The 18,307-nt window shown below is 47.4% G+C and overlaps 1 protein-coding gene and 1 long non-coding RNA gene across 13 annotated transcripts in view; one reads left to right on the top strand and one right to left on the bottom strand.

Moving 5' to 3' along the window:
* NTRK3 (neurotrophic receptor tyrosine kinase 3) overlaps nucleotides 1–18,307 on the top strand; it is a 315,119-nt gene that overhangs the window by 220,374 nt on the left and 76,438 nt on the right. The window contains exon 14 of one of the 12 annotated variants that reach the window (XM_039491393.1): nucleotides 8,335–9,043. The exons of the other annotated variants lie outside the window; for them this stretch is intronic. Coding sequence (XP_039347327.1) covers nucleotides 8,335–8,453 — 119 coding nt within the window. The 3' untranslated portion in view covers nucleotides 8,454–9,043. Of the gene's footprint in view, nucleotides 1–8,334; nucleotides 9,044–18,307 lie in introns of those variants that run through there. 12 annotated transcript variants of the gene reach the window in all.
* Nucleotides 8,401–12,719, bottom strand: LOC120373239. The gene is made up of 3 exons (XR_005585460.1): nucleotides 12,580–12,719; nucleotides 8,796–8,939; nucleotides 8,401–8,691 (listed from the first exon to the last, which is right to left on the bottom strand). It is a non-coding gene; the product is annotated as an uncharacterized LOC120373239 (long non-coding RNA).

Genomic DNA, 18,307 nt, shown 5'->3' with positions numbered 1-18,307 from the left:
AATTTGCAGGAAAGAGACCTTTGTCCTCCTCATAATAAAAAATTTAAAAAAAAAGAAAAGAAAAGAAAACTCCAAACGAGGCAGCCAAATGCTTTCATCCCACTGAGCATTTCAGCCCCTGGCCCTCATTTTCAACCCTGCACTGGTGTGCTGGGCCTTCCCTAGTCACCCTGTGCTGACCATCCCTAGGGTGCTGGGAGGGGCGTCTCATGCATTGGTCGTCATCCCTTCTCGCTCCCTGCAAAGCAGACTGCCTGGGAGCCCCCAGCCCTTGTCTCCTCTCCACTTTGCTGACTCTCCTGCTCTGCTAGGGGGGAAAAAAAGCCATCCTGCCTTTTATACCATATTCCCACAAACAGGCAGGGCTTTAGGTGCTGTCTGTGGAAGGGAGGTTTCTAGCCATGCCTCCCTCTGTAGAGTGAGCCATGTGATGCCTGCCTCATTCACTTGGGGCTATCGGGAATGCCTAGGATTATTCCTTAGGAGCAGCATGTTCCCAGTACAGGCTTGGGTTCCTGTACACCCTGTGGGGACTGCAGGGTTCTGTCTTTGAGGGAAGCACCCTTGTTTGTGCATTGATTTGAATGTTGTTCAGAGGGCATGCTGCTCTGTGTCACAAAGGTGAGGGACAGGAGCCCTCCCCACTTAACCCTTTGGAAGAAACTTATTCCTTGTCTGACTTGTTTTTCTTCACAAGGAAACTTTTTGAGAACCAGATAGTGGGGAATTGGCAGGGGAAGCAAATCCATGGTAGGTTCCTTCTTTTACAAAGTGGTCTGCAGAGTAGAAGAGCTGGAGATGTGCTCTGTGAAGGCTAATAACACCCGTCCGCGTAACTGCCTAATGGCTTAAAAATAACAAACCCCTATTGCACTCTGCTCTTCTGCAGTCTCCTGCCCTCAGCGATTTCTGTTCCTATTTAGAACCACTCTGTAGAGACAAACACCTGGTTCTCGGCTGAGCTCCCTGGTACTCTTCACTCTTAAAGCACCACTTTCCATCACTGTTTTAAAAGCTCCAGGACATTGGCTCCAGGACTCTCAGGCTGGTATCGCTGCCCGGATTCCTTGAGAACAGTTGTGTCCTTTCCAGGCTACAAGAGGCAGTGCTGGAGCAGATGGCTGGAGGAAGGGACTTAAACCAATGAGAGACTATCTTGGGCCTTGAGCTCTCTTCTACTACTTCCTTGTCCATCTGTGCATCCGGATGGAGGCCTTAGGGTAGGAGACATGAACGGTCCCACATATCCAGGGCAGCAGAGATGGAGCATTTTTTCTCTCCAGCACATATACCTCCTTTGGCTGTGTGCCGTCATCCCCCTACCAATTTGTCTGGAGTAAACTCAGCTACTGAAGGGTTGGGGATCTGGGAGTGGGCCAGCAAATTGTTTGGTGCTGTCTAGTTCAGTGCCACCTGCAAACATGTATCCTCCTTTGTGTCTCTTGTGCCATGCCAGCCACTTCTGTCATTAGTCTAAAGAGGGCAGGCTGAGCTCTGCACCCACCGACAGAGTAGCTAGTGAGAGTGTTATCTAGTGGTCAGGGCAAAGGAATGGGAGTCAGGGCTCTTGGGTTACATTCCATCTCTCTCACAGACTCTTTCTGCTATCTTGGACAGGTCACGTCCTTTCTCTGTGCCTCAGTTTCCCCATCAGCATAATGGTTAAAACAGCTCCTGCCTGCTGAGGCTCAGCAAACTAATGTGTGTAGAGCCCTTTGAGATTGAAGAGAAATGTATAATGTGATAGCTGTTATCCTAACTGGGGGGTTTCCTTTGTGGGTTGTCTCCTTGACTTTCCAGTCTATGGCACTGGTAGATCAGCCACTCCATGATTTGTATTAAACACCAATTAAATAACCTGTTTAGTTAAAAACAGCCAACCAGGATTTCTTCCCAATGGGCTCTAATTCCTGGGCAGATTGGTTTATGATTCCAACAACTCCGTATAAACAATTTCCACTTGAAGTAGTTGGAGAACTGAGTCAGTGTAAGAATAGTACCAACACCGCAGACCGACCTGCTAGGCAAACCAGAATTGCTGCAGAAGAGCTGAGAAGCTCTTTTGAAAAGGTGCCTGGTTCTCAAGTCAGAAGTGATCTAGGGGCAGATGTAAAGATGGCAAAAGAATATATTTAAAAATCAAATATGTGACAATGTATGCTCCAGTATAGTATCTCTCAGACAGAGTCCCTAATGCTTTGGGGAGCGTAAGAGCAGAGGGGAGAGAAGCTGAGACAGAGCAATTTCGAAAAGAAATGGAGAGTCAATGAGGTGGAAATATACTAGAGATGGTTCCTTCTGTCAACTGGAGCTGTGGAGGAGAAGGCTTTTGCACAAAGCAGTGATACAACTGTGGGAAGAAACAGGGATGAGGAGAGTAGAGAGAGGTGAAGTTCATGATATCGGCTGGAGCAAATCCATAGAGTGTTTTTTATTTTATTTTTATTCCTGAGTACAGGGTAATTTGTTTTTCATCACTAATATATCCAGTGACCGCTTTGCTGTACACCTTGCATTGCTTTGGTTGTTTGGACAGCCAGGATATACTGCCCTGTGCACTTCACAGACTGAGAGCCTCTCTCCTGCATGTTACAAGTCTGACCCTATCTGACTGAAAGAAGACTGAAATGCTAAACTTTGTACATCATGGGTGAAACTGGTGGGTACCCAGTCCTCTCTCCTCCAAGCAATCCCACGTACACTGACTTCAGTCTAATGAAAACAAAGCTGGGGACGGGGAGGCCTAACTGATCTGGCTGAGTTCCACCATACACTGGGCCTCTGAGTAGCTTTAAATAGCTGCATCACAGTGCATTCTAGGGGGGAAATATGGCTCTAATCTTCGATGACATGGGTGTGTCAGGAGCAAAACACAGAGCACCTGCATATGCTGTAGCAACCTTGACGCTGTTGTAGCAGAGCTCAAAGTGATCTTTTTATTTCTGTCACTCACTCTCTCTCAAATTCATGCTTTTTTTCCACCCTGGTAAACACTTTCCCTTTCTGCTTCAGGGGCTTTTCTTAAGGAGAGGGGGAGTGATGGGGAAATCTTGGATCTCTGCCTTTTAGGCTATCCGGCTACAGCATTTAGTATCTTGGAACCACTCCATCCACAAAGGAGTTCCAGAGAAAACAAACTTGTGATCCTAGCTAATATGGAAACATCTCAGATTAATGGAGGCAACAGCAGAAATATTCTGGATACGGGAATTCTTCTGACCAAAGGTTTAATGATTCCGACACAAGATTCTTAAAGATCCCGTGGACATCAAATGGAAAGCTCTGAACACTGCTTTCTTCACAAAGACTCCTGCGTAGTTGTTGGGTGTTTTCAGTATTTCTCTTCCCCTGTGTTTTAAGAATGAGAAAAATCTGCATGAAAACAGGATCTTTGTGCTTTATCTGCTTCTGCTCTTTATTCCACACACCCCCACCCGAGGTCATGATCCTCTGATTGTGACATCGCGGTTGGTTCCTGTGGAGATGATGGAGGGTTTAACTTCAGCTGGCGCCTAAGCCGGAGAGGTGTTAGGCAATTTCAGCTCTCCTTGGTAAGTGGGAGTTGTTTGTTCAGGCAGCTCTCCAGGGAGAATAAACAGCAGTAAAAGGTGAAGCTGCTGCTAATGGACAGAGATCCTGTTTCCATGCAGATGTCCCCAAGAGTCAAGCCCCAGGGACAAGGGGAACTGACTGAGGCAGTGAAAAGTGATTCTGCCTTTCCGATAGGGATGTTCACTAGCTCCCAGGACCCATTCCGAAGCTGTTAAATGGGGTTGGTTCCCTTTAACATTGGCTTGATATTAGACCACCCTAGTGAAGCTCTTCCGGGGACCTAATTCTTCTCTGTCACGCAGGTAGTAAATCAGTAGTAACTCCCGTGAAGTCGGGGAGATTGTAACATGGGTGAAGATGAGGAGAGTCAGACCCAGTGGCTTTAGCTTGGAGTGCAGAGAAGGCAGCATGGCCCCTGTCTTGAGGGAGAGAGGATAGCAGCATTTTAGTTCACTTTCTGCTGATCCGCTGTGGCTAGAATTGTAGTTGCAGGGCTGGATGAACCAGCCCTGTCCCTTGAAAGTGGGGGAGGCTCCTGAAGGAGCCCCTGCCTCTAAAACATAGCCCTAGGACTGAGTGAGTGTCTCCCACAGAGTTCACAAGTTCCAGGGCATGATGAACTTCATGGGGCTGTCCCTCATCAGGATGTACAAGGGACTCTCCTAACCCTAAACACACAGACTGGCTCTGGCACATCGACTAGACTGGATGGCACCAAACAGCACTTCCATCTCTTGTCTTCTCGGATGTCATTCCGAGGAGCACTCCTCCTACGTAGAGCTATAAAAGATACCTGGACACTGGATTCTCCCATTGTTCTTGCCTATGTTATATGTTCTAATCTAACATGAGAAAGGCAGGGATGGGACCATTATCAAGTCGTTTAGGCCTTAAATATGAGCTAGGTTAGCACAGCTATAATTTGCTGGAGAGTCTCCTCCTGATTCTAAATAGCTGTTGTTAATTTAGCACTACCTCTCTTTCCCAGGAAAGAAAAAACAATCATCCTGTCCATGCTGTGCGTACCGTAGCCTACGTTGCTGCAGCGAAAGCAGCTTCCACCCAGCCAGCAGGTGGCAGTTAACTTGCAGACAGTTCCCACAACTGTGTCTGTACTGCTAGTGTCCCGGCTGACTATGTGCCATTTCTATATAATCCCCTGGGGCTACCCTCCCTTTGCAGCACTACCTTCCACTTTCCTCATGTGACCTGGGGCACTCCAGGGTTTGAAAAGCCCCAGGCTGGATAGCACTTTAAAATGTTGGCAGAACGGGAGGCAGGCAGACAGTATACTACAGGGACCCAACTAGGAGGAGGCTGGGCTCTGGGTTCCCTTTTAAAGTAGCAAAAAGGGTACTAGAGGCTGTTGGAAGGCCAGCGCGGAAACTAGGGAGAGTCAAGGAGGATGAGAAGATAAATGGCTAGGGCAAAGAGGAAGGGTTATCACATATCCCTGGAACAGGTGACCTCAACCCAGCTCTCCTTTCAGCAGCCACCCCCTCCCAGACTGCTTAGGACAAGTGCTCCATCTGATCCCGCCCACCCCAAGATGTTAGACCGTCCTGCATCTAGTTACATGTAAGCCAGATCTGAGCCCCTTTCCTCCTTCACCAGCAGCCAAAACGCTCCATGCATTGGCTCCAATACAACCACATGACCATCAAGAAAGGGTGGTTTCATATTAAACTGGTCACCGTAGATCAGTGATGGGCAAAGGGGTGAGGAACAATCACCCTCACCCAGAAGTGTTGCCTGTTCTTAGAGTCCAATTTTCCACAAGGCTTTGAAATGCCTGGCTGGTCACTAGTTACCAATATATTGGAGTGTTTTCCTCCCATTTTCCATCTGGTACTGTACCGAGTGAAAACGTCACAAGAAGAACTGTTTCAAGATTTCCCCAGCCTGCTCCAAAAGCAGGAGGTGCCAGAAATCCTCTTTTCATGAGATTTCCAAGCCAATTTGGCAGGAGCTAATGGTTCAGCCAGTAGAGATTGTGCTTATCCCATCTCTGAATCTTTTGAGATTCACCCATTCCAACCCTAGACATCACTGAGGACATCATCCATCTAACATATGACAACAAAGAAGAAAACCTAGCAAAAGCCATGTTAGTTTCTGATCCATATGAAACAGAACAGGGTAGAGGACTGCAGATCGGGAGAGGAATAGTTGAAAAAGAGCAAAATCTGCCAGGAAAGGAATATAGTTTTGCAACTTCTCTGAGGGTTTTACAAACAAGAGTGAGTAAAAGGCAACAATTAAACACCATAAAAGAGTACTGGACAGTATCTCATTTTTTGCCAGATCATTTGTAGGTCTGCTCAATACCCTAAACCCTGGGAAACATAGACTTCCACCCTAGCACACCCCTCATTGTCTCCCAGTAAGAGGCACATGCCACTTATCAGACCCAGATTTGCTCCCATCCCATGCAGACCCAGCATTCTTGCTCTTTTATTTATTGTCCATGGAGAGCTTTGAAGCCTCCAGCTGTGCTTGCAGAACTTACCACTGATGCTAATGGAAGAAAGCCCTAGGACTTTCCAACTCCTGGCCTGGCTGATTTTTCATGTGTCTCTTGCATGAGGGTCTTGGTGCCTAGCAGGCTTTGGGTCTGCTGCACACACTGGGTTTGCAATAAAATAAAGCAGAGACCAGAACTCTGCAGAGACACTTGGTTTTATTGAAAGTTGACTCCTCCAGCCATCTGCCAATGAATTTAAAGTGCAGTTATATTCTGAAAAGTGACTGGGTAAAAATGCCATTCTGGGGTGCCATGTTTATTGTCTGCCAATGACTGTGCTAATAAGCATGCTCAGTTTACACGTTCTTTTCTAACTGTCAGCCAAACTGGGATCTTTCTCACCAGGAACGAAGATTCTGCTGCTGGAACTTGGTTAACAATTTTGCTTATGATAATTGAACCCAGCTCGCTGTCCCAAAGACATGTCGATTCTGCAAGGCCAACAGCACTAACAGATAGTTAAAAATTATTTTTGTCTGCAAAGCCAGCAGATCTGACTGCTACATGCATGCAGGGATCTGAGGAGGAAGAAGGGCCAGTTTTATAAAGGTGCTTTTCAGGGTAGAACTGCATTTTACAATTAAAAGAGATGATTTTTTGCTGTCTGGCTTGGATTCAGGGTTTAGTGAGCACAGGCCATCTGTCCCTGTCCCTTCTGTGTGTGATCTAGTAGAGGTCACCCTGCATGCTGCAATCGAAGGGATAGGTTCTCCTCTGCACACTGGCTGCTCTGGTGGTAGCAGTCCCGAAGCCAGCTTCAGCAGTTAATTCGAGGATTCCCTGCCCAGGGGAATCCTTGAGTTGTGTAGAGCGGCTAGAGCAGCACTTGCACCCTTTGGGTGGGGCAAAGGCATCCCAGTGATTCCCAGCTGCTGGAACTGCTCTGGAGTAGCTGGTATGGATGTACGAGCCCTGAGGCGGCATTAATGGTCATTGTTGACCAGACTGGCAGCCTGATGGATTTAGGACTAGGAAGGCACCAAAGGCGGCTTAAAAGCTACTCTTGCACCCTCTTTGCCCAAGCTTCATTGACAGCAACTCAGCTGTAGCTCAGGAACTACCTATCTCTGACGACATCGACCATCCTCGCTCCTGCCCATCTCATTCCATTGTGGCTGCCTCCATGTTACAGGAATGTTATCAATGGGAGTCCACAACAAGAATTGAAAAATTGGCTTGGCCAGATGACAGAGGAAGGGCAGACATGGGAATTCTTTGCAAGTACCTGCAGGTGTAAGCACCAAAGAGGCGGGTACATGGGGCTAGACATTGAGGGGAGTGGGGGAGGGGGCGTAGAACTAAGCAAAGCAAAGTTTAGGCTGACCATTGGAAAAGTGTCCTAACATTGACCCAGAACATAGCGCCCCCCCCCACAAGAGGGCTCTGGGACAGGAAATCACCAGGTTTCCCCCATGGAGGTTCCCCCACATTGTTCCATCAGGAACAGATGAGGTTAGCTCCCGTTAGTGCCTGGAATAGGCCAAACCTGGTGATGGTGGCTCCATTGGAGTCACAGTAGTAGGGACTCTCCCAGGCTGAGCCTGCCTAGGGAGGGGGCACGGTGCAGAAATGACAATCCCAGGCTGTTGGTGCCTTGGGACTGAAGGAGGGATGATGTATGCGTTCCCAGTCCCACACACTCTTCCTTCTGACCTGACCAGGGCAGACCCTAGACCCACAGAGTACCCTTCCCGGCAGGGCTGTGCCCAGGTGGGAAAGAGGCGATCCACGTACAAGTGATCCCCTCAGAGTATAGCTCTTGAGACTGAGGGGACAGGCTGAGCCAGTGAAATCAATGAGGCTGTGAAAGGATGTCAGAGGAATAGTAGAAGGAGCTCTTGTGCTTTAGCTTTTAGAAGCTAGACTGAACAAAGCAGTGGGGACACCGCAGCAGAGAACCCTCCACCCCAGGAGATGGACTAGGTGTGGACTAATAGGCCTCTGCCATCTCTAACATGAATCTGTTGGGAAAATAATTCACAGAGCATTTGCACCACCCCTCTTCCCTGTCACAATCATGTACCTCCTGAAGCCTCTGTCTTTCCCTTATGGACTGAGATAGCCAGCTAGGCCCGGCAAAGAGAGGGCAGTTTGACTTTAATTTAACTGCAGCCGTTTGCTGGTTATTCGTTTGGTTCTTTTTAAATAATTACATGTGTGTCGGTATCTCTCTCTTTTTTTCTAGTTTTGCTCTTTTTTGTTTTTTCGGTTACTTTATTTTGCTTTTTTCTTTTTTCTGTTTTTTGTTTTTCTTTTAGGTTTCAGAGAAATTATGTTGAATCCAATAAGCCTCCCTGGACATTCCAAACCTCTTAACCAAGGCATTTATGTTGAGGATGTCAGTGTTTATTTCAGCAAAGGACGTCATGGCTTTTAAAAACTCCTTAAAGGTCCCTGTTCTGATGCCAAGTTTATAGGCTGTGTCCTCAGAGCGGTGGGAAGCAGTGAGCGTGCTCTGTACGGATCAAGGCCTTCTCCTAATAGGACTCTGCAGCCCCGCCGGTACACATGTTAAAGCCAACCGAAACCTGTGGTTGTCTGTCACCAGATATCAGGGTTGTTCTTTTCCTCCAGTAGTTGCTGTGTTCGTTAAATGTTCCTGCAAGGCCCCACAGCTGCAGTGAGAGCAAATAAAGAAAATTTAAAGCCCAATTTAAAGGAGTCATCCTAATGACACAGTAAATAATTGTACTTTTGCTTGAAACAACCAAATTGATACCGTTAGTCACGTCCTCCCTGCTTGGAGTTCTCCTTGTGAGCTTGTGTCTTCACAACACCCAGCGAATGCCGCCATCACCTTTTCTTGTGGCAACGCCATGGGAGGTCTCCCAGAGCAAGCGGAGATGGGGGATCCTGGAAGACACTAAAGCATAGCGAAGACTTTTGGTAAGAACAAAGGAAGCCCTCTGCTCCCAGTTTTTGCACAGAAAGTGAAGATGGGCAGGAATAAAAATCTTACTTCTCTGACAGGAGAGAATGTGGTTATTTTTGACGTACAACTGTCCTAGGAGGCTTTTCTCGTTTGTGTGTGTTAGAACAGCACCTTGGCGCTGACCATATCATTGTTGTGCTTTGGTCTCTCCCTACTGCTGGAATGATGAGCTTTATCTGAGGAGTTTCCTGGACTTCCCACATGGATGGAACGTCAGTGGTGTAGGATGGTTGGTGACCTTGCCGGGAATAGGGCAGTAAGCCAAGTGAGAAAGCATATCAGACACATGCTGGCCCCAGTCAGTGACCCCATGGGCCTTTTTTCCTCCCCTCCTTCCTCGCTGAGTTAGAGATGTAGTATAATCCAGTCATGTACACAGAACGATCAGCTCAAGGCAGACAAACTGAAGGGGATGAAAAATAAACATTCTGTTGCTTCTTTGGTGGCATAAACAGAAATATTGATCCTGTTCTTTGGTCAATATTTGTATGGTTTTTTTTCTCTTGCCTTACTCCATCCTCAGCCTCTCCAAACCTTTGATCCTACCCTTATGAGAAGATAACTGCCTTTAATGGCAACTCACAATCTGGACTGGCCTGGGATGGGTCTCTCCTTGGATACTCTGGAGAGCGCGTGTATGGGAAAGGAAGATGTGCTCACAGACACCACTGAAAACCTATAAAATGAGGCAGGTTTTCAAAGAGGAGGGGGAGAAAAACAAAGGATCCAGGTTTGGTCATATCCCTTTCTGGCAGGAGTTGCAAACTATGAGCTCCCTCACCAGTCAGTTAGCTTGCTCGCCTCCTTCCATGGCCTGAGACGATGTTTATCATCACCAGCCCTGATAGGTTGCTGCCATTGGGAAGCGAGAAGGTTCCCTCTCAGCCAGCATTGAGCAGAAGTGTAAGAATGGGATGTTCCATTGTCATCCTGCCCTTCACGGGTGTTGCGTGCGGAACATTTCCTAGAGATTGCAGGAATGTTCTCGAACTCCACACGGGGACGCTCCACTGAACATTCCATTCTCTTGCTTCTTTTACTGGTTCTCGTGCATAAAAATGTGAAGTATAATAGAAGAGAAATGGTGGCAGTTTGTTTTAAATTAATGCATACGCATGAAGGGGCAGCTGCATTAGAATTGGGAGAATTCAGTGCAGATCACATAAGGACCCACAACCAAAACTTGAACCGAAGGGTAATATCCCATGAAATTTCCAGCCCAAATTGGAGCAAGAGAGGCGGGAAATGTACAAGGAGATGACCTGTTGCTTTCATTATTTCCGCCTCGGTTTTGCAGAGATTCAGAGAGTTAGGAGACACTTCAGAAAAGCATGTTACAGCTGGGTGCTTGTCCACACTGAACTCCCCGTCTTCTGAAATTTGCCCATCCCATTTGGGGATGTCTTGTTCAGGATGAACTGCTCAGCCTCGTGGTCCTCTCCCCTTGCACTGCTCAGGGGACTCTGCTCTCAACTGTATGTGTCAGACTTAGAGATGTGTGGACCTGACCCAGAACCTTGTCTCCAAACGCCCTGTTGGAGGACAGTAGAATTTCACAGCTCAGGCCCATCTCTGCTCAGAAGTTGTCCTCCCTGACCGTACGGAAAAATTTAAAACAGTTCTCCCCACTGTGATTGATGTCTCAGTTATTTAAACACCAACTAAAAGTCTCTGGTTCCTCACTGCTGAAAATGACAGCCAGTCGCAGTCATTTGCAATTGGTGGCTTTAAGTAGCAAATCTAAGGATTTTTCTTTTAATTATTGTAAATCATTACCTCATTTCCTGTCAGTGAGAGTCCTCCATCCCTGAGCATTCTTATCTTGCCATAACTATCATCTTGTGCTATGGAAATGGGACAGTCCCTTTTTCACAGAGACTATAGGGGTGTTCAATGTCTAGTTTCTTAATAAACACTTTATTTTCTAACGAAACACCTGCATCAGGTCTGTTCTTTGAAGACAAAATAAAGAAAAGGTCAGACTGACGCCTCCCATACTTTACTGCTTAATTATGCGTTCTGGGTACAGTTTTTTGGTTGGGAGGGGAATTTGCTGTTCTGGTGTGAAAAGTGCTCAGCTCTGAGGCTATGTTTACACTACTGCGGTATGTCGACCTACTCTCCTTAGGTCGGGTTACCATGGGGTCTGCACCATGAGGGGCCAATGGGAGAAAATTTCCTGTCGACTTACCTTACTCTTCTCATCGGGGGTAGAGTACAGGGGTCGACTGGAGAGCGATCTGCAGTCGATTTGGCGGTTCTTTACTAGACCCGCTAAATCGACCGCCGGTGGATCGATCTCAGCACGTCGATCCCCGCTGTAGTGTTAGACCTGCCCCGATGCTTGGCTCTGTCACCCATGTTGGTTTGGAGGCTGGTCTTCTCATAGAACTGTGGCTCTGGTGACTGTGTCTGAATAACTAGTGATTCCCAGCCACCCATCAGCACTTATCTCCAATGACCTCCCTCTCTGGGACACATCAGGCTAACAGGCAATTTAAGGGCTTACAAAGATGAGCTCCTTTGCCAGAGGACAAAGGAACGAGTGGTGGCTCTTAGCTCATCATTTTATCTGGGTCTCTGAAGCTTGCCTCAGCTCTACATGCGCATGTGCCAGAGCAGATGTCCCAGCAAGGATCCTCCATCCGGAAGAGCTATCCCGTTAAGCTGATGGCTGCGAATGGAGTGGGGACGAAGGTAACTTTGTTTTACTCAGCCTTTTCCCCATCTTTGTCTAAGTGCACAAATGTCTCAGTTGCCCCAGGGCTTGACTTGCGACTCTCCATGATCTGTCAGGCTTGGTAAACTGGAGGGATGGTGACAGCTGTGCCTATGAGACTGTCAGTGGGAGCTCTCATTTTTATAACGCTCTCACCACCACCACACCAACCTGTACGTATCCATGTGTGCGTATGCGAAAGGAGGGGAGGAACTCCAGAACGGTGCTGGATGGGAGATATTTGAACTGACAGCAGTGGGATGTTGTAAGAGCAGTTTCACTGTAACTCTTCTGAAAAGGCCCAAGGAAGTTTTGATGGTCTCTCTCACTGGCCCCCAGTGAGCAAAATAAGGTACCATGGTCTGGCATCAATCTGCCTCTCCAATGTCCTGAGTTGACTTTCAAACACATGCATTGCACGGGCGCCATCAGCAGGTTTCTGCCTGTGCTTCTAATTACAATATCTCTGTGCCTGGTGAATAGGTGCTGGGGTTGACAGCAACAAGGTCTTGTTGAACCCAGGATGCCCTTCAGGCTCTCTCCCACTCCAGGCCCTGTGCCAGTGTGCCCAGAGAGGAGGGGATGTGCTCCTCTGGGGGGAGTGGGCATGATTCACAACCTCACACAGAGACTGACCAACTCACTGCTACACTGGGTGCCAGATCCCAGGCTTCCCCCAGGCGTGCTGGAAGCATGCAGCCAATGGGAGCTCACCCCAATCTTTCCCTTTGCCCAGTGTGCCAGTTCCCTGGTTGGGGTTCACAGATCTGTAATGCTGCCAGCCGGGACCTGATAATCGATTACTGTAGCCTGGCATTATGACCAGTTATGGTCAGCCTTCAGTCCACCCACCTTGCATTTCCATGGAAGCTGATTTCTCCAAGCATGTGAATTCCCATGACCTCAATGTATTTTGGAAGCTGTGAACCCCAGATAAGCAGGCATAGTTGTGTCTTAGTGCTTGAAAGAAGCAGCGGGGGTTTTCATTGTGCTTGCTGGTGGGTTTGGGATTTTTTGTACCTGGCGGTGGATCACTAATACTTGTATTATGACTTCATGGTTATGAGACATCAGTAGTGTGAGCTAGTGGCCAAGCTTCTATGTAAAATGAGTCTGACCAAGACTGAGGTGCATGGGCAGAGCTGTGCAGAACAGGAGAGGGTGGTGCAGGTCGGGACTGAGGTGCTGGCAGAGCGTACTCTGGAAGCTTTCACAGGCACTTGCCTGCACTCTCTCCAGCTCTGTTTCCCCAAACTGCACAAGGTGAGCTCAGAAACTGACCACTGTTTTGTTGATCTAGGAGGCCATTAGCACTGATCAGCACGTCATCCCAGAGAAACCAATAAAGCTCCTTTCAAGAAAGCCCTACTCCTTGCTTCCCTCTCCCATCCTCCCCCTAAGTTCTCCATGCTCCCAGCCTCCTCCTTTGTCCACTGGGCAGGGACAGGGCAAACTGCAAAGAAACTCCTACCTCTGTCAGCTAAGTGCAGCGGAGCATCATCCCTCCATTTCGATTTCTACCCAGTGCAAGCTGCAGATCTCACGGGTTAAGCCCTGGCATTAGCAGAGGATAAAGAGCCCTCGATACAGCAGTCAGGCTTTAAACACAGGCTTGAAGGAGCCGAGAAAGGAGCACGCAAGATAAATCAATGAAGGGCGACTTCATTTTTGTTTAACGCTTTGAACTGTTCCAGCTGTGGCTTAAGTAATGAGCCAAGGAGTCCCTGTTACCTCGATATTTACCGATGCCTCCAGGCGCTGATCAATTGACAGAAAAGTTTAACAAGTCACAGGAAAATGAATACAGCCACTGTAGAGGGGAAATAGCTTCTCCTTTCCGCCACCCTCCAGCTCTTTGGGCTAACTCTCAAGTTCCACGGCTTTTTCCCCTCTTGCATCTGCATCCTGAGCCCCAGACATATTGTTTAGAGCTGCCGCTCTGCGTGCAGATAGACTCCTACTTCGACAGTCTCTTTAATGTTGCCGTGATGGTCAGTGGTACATTAAATTGCCCAGAGTAATCACTTCTCAGTCAGCTGCGTTTTCAGCCATCCATGTTCTTATTGAGCTGTACAGACAATGGTTCAAATCCATCCATGATGTAACTCTGTTAGCTTCGGTGGCTTTAGCCCAAGGATGGATTTAAGCCAATATATGGCCATTTCATTCGGTCAAATGCTCAGAAATTTAAGTTACCCTCCTTAGCATTTCTCTTACACAGGAACTGTTCACCATTTAATGCCAGGAAAGAAACAAGTGGCAGGAAGGCCAACACCTGGATCTTTCAGAAGTTCAGTTGTGGAGCTTCTCTCGTGTTGCTGGAATCTCAGAATGGGAGCCTCATCTCCTGATTAAATGTTTAGTTTTGGATTTCACCAACTTGAATATACCACAAGAGTGGTCCTTACTCATAGGAGTTTGGTATGTTTTTCCATGCAGGGAGTGATTTCCTCCTGCTTTTGTTCGAATCAATGGGCTCTTTGCCATTGACTTCACAGGGACCAGGACTCAACTGTAAGCCAGGAAGATTAAAGGCAGAGCAGAAATCTAAAACACCCTTAATTGAGTCTGGTTTGGTTTGTGGGTTAAGACTTATTTCAGTTCTTAGTTTGAAAGAACTACACCTCTACCCCGATACAACGCTGTCCTTGGGACCCAAAATATCTTACTATGTTATAGGTGAAACCGTGTTATATTGAACTTACTTTGATCCACCAGAGTGTGCAGCCCCGCCCCCCCCCCTCCAGCACTGCTTTACCGCGTTATATCCGAATTCGTGTTATATCGGGTGACATTATATAGAGGTAGCGGTGTAGTTCTCCCACCCTGGTAAATATATGGCAGATTATTTCCTTGACAAGAAAAGATGATGATCTTTCCAGCACTAAAGCAAAATGCCAAGTACAAGACTATTATTTTGAACTTTGATATCGGTTTTGAACTAGTAACTGTAACTGCTGACTAATCAGCAGGTGCAAATCCTGGTTGTTCTGAACAAAGCAAAGGAATTCATTATTAGAGCTGGTTACATGATTCATTTTGGGGTTAGTGAGTCATATGTGACCTGATTCTGGTTTCCGTGAACAGGTGGGCTATTCATAGGGATTTGCCCCATAGTTTCAGTGCATATCTTTCAGCACATTGTGCCTTTTTTTCTAGAACAATTTGCTTCAAATATTCATTATTGTGTTGTGTGATTGGTCCATGGTGTTGTTTCTGCTCTCTGATTGGATGACTGAAAGTTTTTAAACAGGAAAATGATGGTGATGACCAATGTGAAGGTGCTATTGAACAAGTACTACTACTGTACTGGATCAGTCACTAGCATGTTATTTCTGTACCATATATGGGGATGGATATTTCACCCTAGGGATCTGTCTGAGTAGCAGAGCCTACCCACCTATAGCAAGCAGGAGGAGGCCTGGTCTAATAGTCACCTAACAGCTTGCACTTAAGAGTCATTAAGAGACAATACCAGATCCAGTAGCCTTAATGGCTCTAGCTGGATCTCTGGGCAGCCCACAAACTGGTCTGAACAGGGGGAGTGGGCAGGACCCATGTACACTTGCTAAAGAACCCAGGAAGACAAAGGGAGGGATGTGTGGTTGATATAGGGAGTCAGAGACTCTCTCTAGGGGAATCAGAGAGACCCAGACTGGGAGTCGCTCTCAGACACCAGAGCCCACCAGCCTGGCTGAAGAAGTTAACCCTGGGTCGCCATTACAAGATGGTTGTACTTTAGGTAAGATAGATGGTGGTGGTTGTTTTAACTCATTTTCGTGTAATGCTCTGTTGTAGCTGCTAAGTAAAACCGCTTTGTTTTAAGAGGCTGTCGGTCATTGTATCACTGGTCAAAGGTTCCTGAAAGGAAGAAAGGTAGGTACCCAAAACCCAGGGTAATAGGCAACTGGTATAAGGGGCATTGTGGGAGAATCACCAGAGTCTACCCTGAGACAGGTAGGGCAAGAGACCGGGCACTTGAGGTGGCTGCATTCAGAGAGACTTGAAAGGGGCAGGGTTGCAGCTAGCCCCATCACCGTGACAGTGATGGATAACAAAGTTTTGTAACACATTTTTGGACAGAGAATCATTGGTGCTAACAGTTTCGGGGGTTAGGAATATTTTCCTGCGTGCCTGCGAGCTGCCTACATACTCATGAGTAACAAGAACCGGAGCCCATGAATGCACCTGAAATATTGCTTTTAGTAATAACAACTGTGATTTATTTTTTTTACCTATTTGACGAGCTCTATTAAAGGCAGTGTCAGTCCCATAGAAGCAGAAGTAAAACGAGGGCAGCCTGCCACCTGCCCTGATTTTACTGGGATTATGCCCAAATTAATAAATGAGGGTGGTCGCAGTCTTTGAGCTGACTAGGTAAGAAATAAAGTGTTCTGCAGCATTTTCTAGGGTTGGCATGTCATCCTAACACAACATGTACTGAATGCATGGTGCTGTATTGCTGCTGGGCTGTGTGTGCCTAGCCTTGACCCCTAACTGAAGCCTGTAGACACTCCAGCAATACTACTAATACATAATAGCAATGACCACATGCCGATGGTGCGCCAGTGTTCCAACCATCACGACGGGTGAGTTTGTTATGCTGGGCAAACTGCTAAAGGTGGCTTTTCTGCTCACAACTTCCTGTGTGGTCTTTGTGCCTGGTACTTAAGTGCAGTCAGAGATATTTTGGACCAAGAATGCATTTTGGTTTTGCTGCCATCAGTTTCTGGCAATATTTGGGGGTCTTTGGAACAGCTGTACATTTGTATAAGCAGATGAAAGCCAATCCTGGATTGGTGCTATGCTGTCCAATGCCCCACAGAATGGAGAAGTAACTGCATAGTTGCCTTGTGCTTCCCAGAACACATTTCCTGATCAATTGGTGCCAAAGAGGTTTGCACATTTAAAAGTGTTCAGGCATAGCATGTATGCTCAGCAATGCCAGATTAACTCCAAAGATACTCATCCCCCAAAGACACCGCATCTGACAGCATGCAGACATTGCAGGCGATTGAGAAAGGAGCTCTTTTAAAGATATAGGTAAGTGTTGAATTTTCACCTTCCAGGAAGCTACTGTATATGACACACTGAGTTCAAATCTGGCTTAAATCGACAGCGAAAGTGAGTCTGGTGGATCTGATCCCAGTGTATAATGCCCCTTACCCCAAAATGTGGTCACTCTAGCCCTAGGACTGTGGTGCACTGTGGGAAAACTTTACTGCCCACCCTGCATGTTACCAGGAAGTATCTCGCTTTGCAAAAGGTTTGATCAGCTCACTCTCCATTGCAAGCCCAGGAGGCTCTCTGATAGTGTGCTTGCAGATCGATGATCAGAAAGGAATGGGTTAACGTTGAGCTGAGCTGCTGCCGTTTGCAAAGGGGGTGTCGCTTCCATTTTCAATGGAGTGGATTGCAGACTGTTGGGAGTTGTCCCATGAAATTGTGGGATACTTGCAGCTGTCTAAGCGAGGCTGCATCTACACTGCAAAGCAATAGAGTTTGGACCCTGGGTCCTGACTTACCTCGAGCTTGGACGCTCCAGCCCTGCAGGCTCCTGGAACCCTAGATCCAAGCCCTGGGTTAGCACAATTGCAGTTTAGACGCAAGGGGGTTAGGCTCAAACACAGGTTTACGTTGCAATGTAGATGTACCCAATCTGCCTCACTGAGCGCTTTCATTCCCCGGAAAGCACTGAAGAGAAACAGCCAGTGAGAGAGATCTTGGGGTTGGCCCTCCCAGGAAGAATTATGGGAGTATTCAGCCTTTCTGCTTTCTTCCAGGATCCGTGCGTGACACAAGGGAGAGGGGTCTTAGTTTCCAAACCCATCCTTGGCTGAATGCCTCTTTAGGATGAACAGAGTAAGGGATGGGTTCTCTGTCAGCTGATTTTCTCCTCTCTTTTGAGTGAGAGTTTGGTGCTTCACCATGCTCAGTTCACTGTAGTAGAGCAGAGATGCCTCATCTGTCTTGGAGGGTCCATCTCCTTCCTTGGGATGGCAGATGTTTGGAGTGAGAAGGGAGATAGGTGTTCTTCGGTCATGGTGCAGGGGGTGCATGCCCGGGCCCATGCTCAGAAAGCAGTAAATATCGCCAGGCTTAGAGGTGATGTTGCTTTTCCTAGATCAGGGGCTGGGTTTCAAAAGGAGTGTGACGTAGTAGGATAGCCTCATTTGTAAAAATATGTAGGATGTAATAATTCTTAACTCCCTTGCAGGGAGTCTGTGATGTTCCAGGGTAGATATTTAAAAACAACCGCTGTCCCGTGGGAAGAGGGGGAACACTGACTATATCTGACACTGGGGAAGCCGTGAGGTATCCTTGAGGAGTAATCACTCGCTGCTGTAATGATTCAGTGGAGATGGGAGATGTTCTTGAGATTGGGAAGGTGTCAGAGACTAGTCTGTTTCCTGTGCCACTAACAGACTGAGCTGGAGTCCTTGGTGATGGGCTTTTGAGGCCTAGGGTGCGGCTCTGTCTGTGTGATGGGTTGGTTCACAGAACCCCCCTTGGGAACTGCCAGACTGATGTGCCAAGACTACTTCTACCCCTGCCTTCCTTGCCAGCACCCTGTCTTGCT

The sequence above is a fragment of the Mauremys reevesii genome, linkage group 10 (assembly GCF_016161935.1).
Source record: "Mauremys reevesii isolate NIE-2019 linkage group 10, ASM1616193v1, whole genome shotgun sequence".
Taxonomy (NCBI): Eukaryota; Metazoa; Chordata; order Testudines; family Geoemydidae; genus Mauremys; species Mauremys reevesii.
Note: the sequence above shows the minus strand (reverse complement) of the source record. Positions and strands in the feature narration are given on the sequence as shown.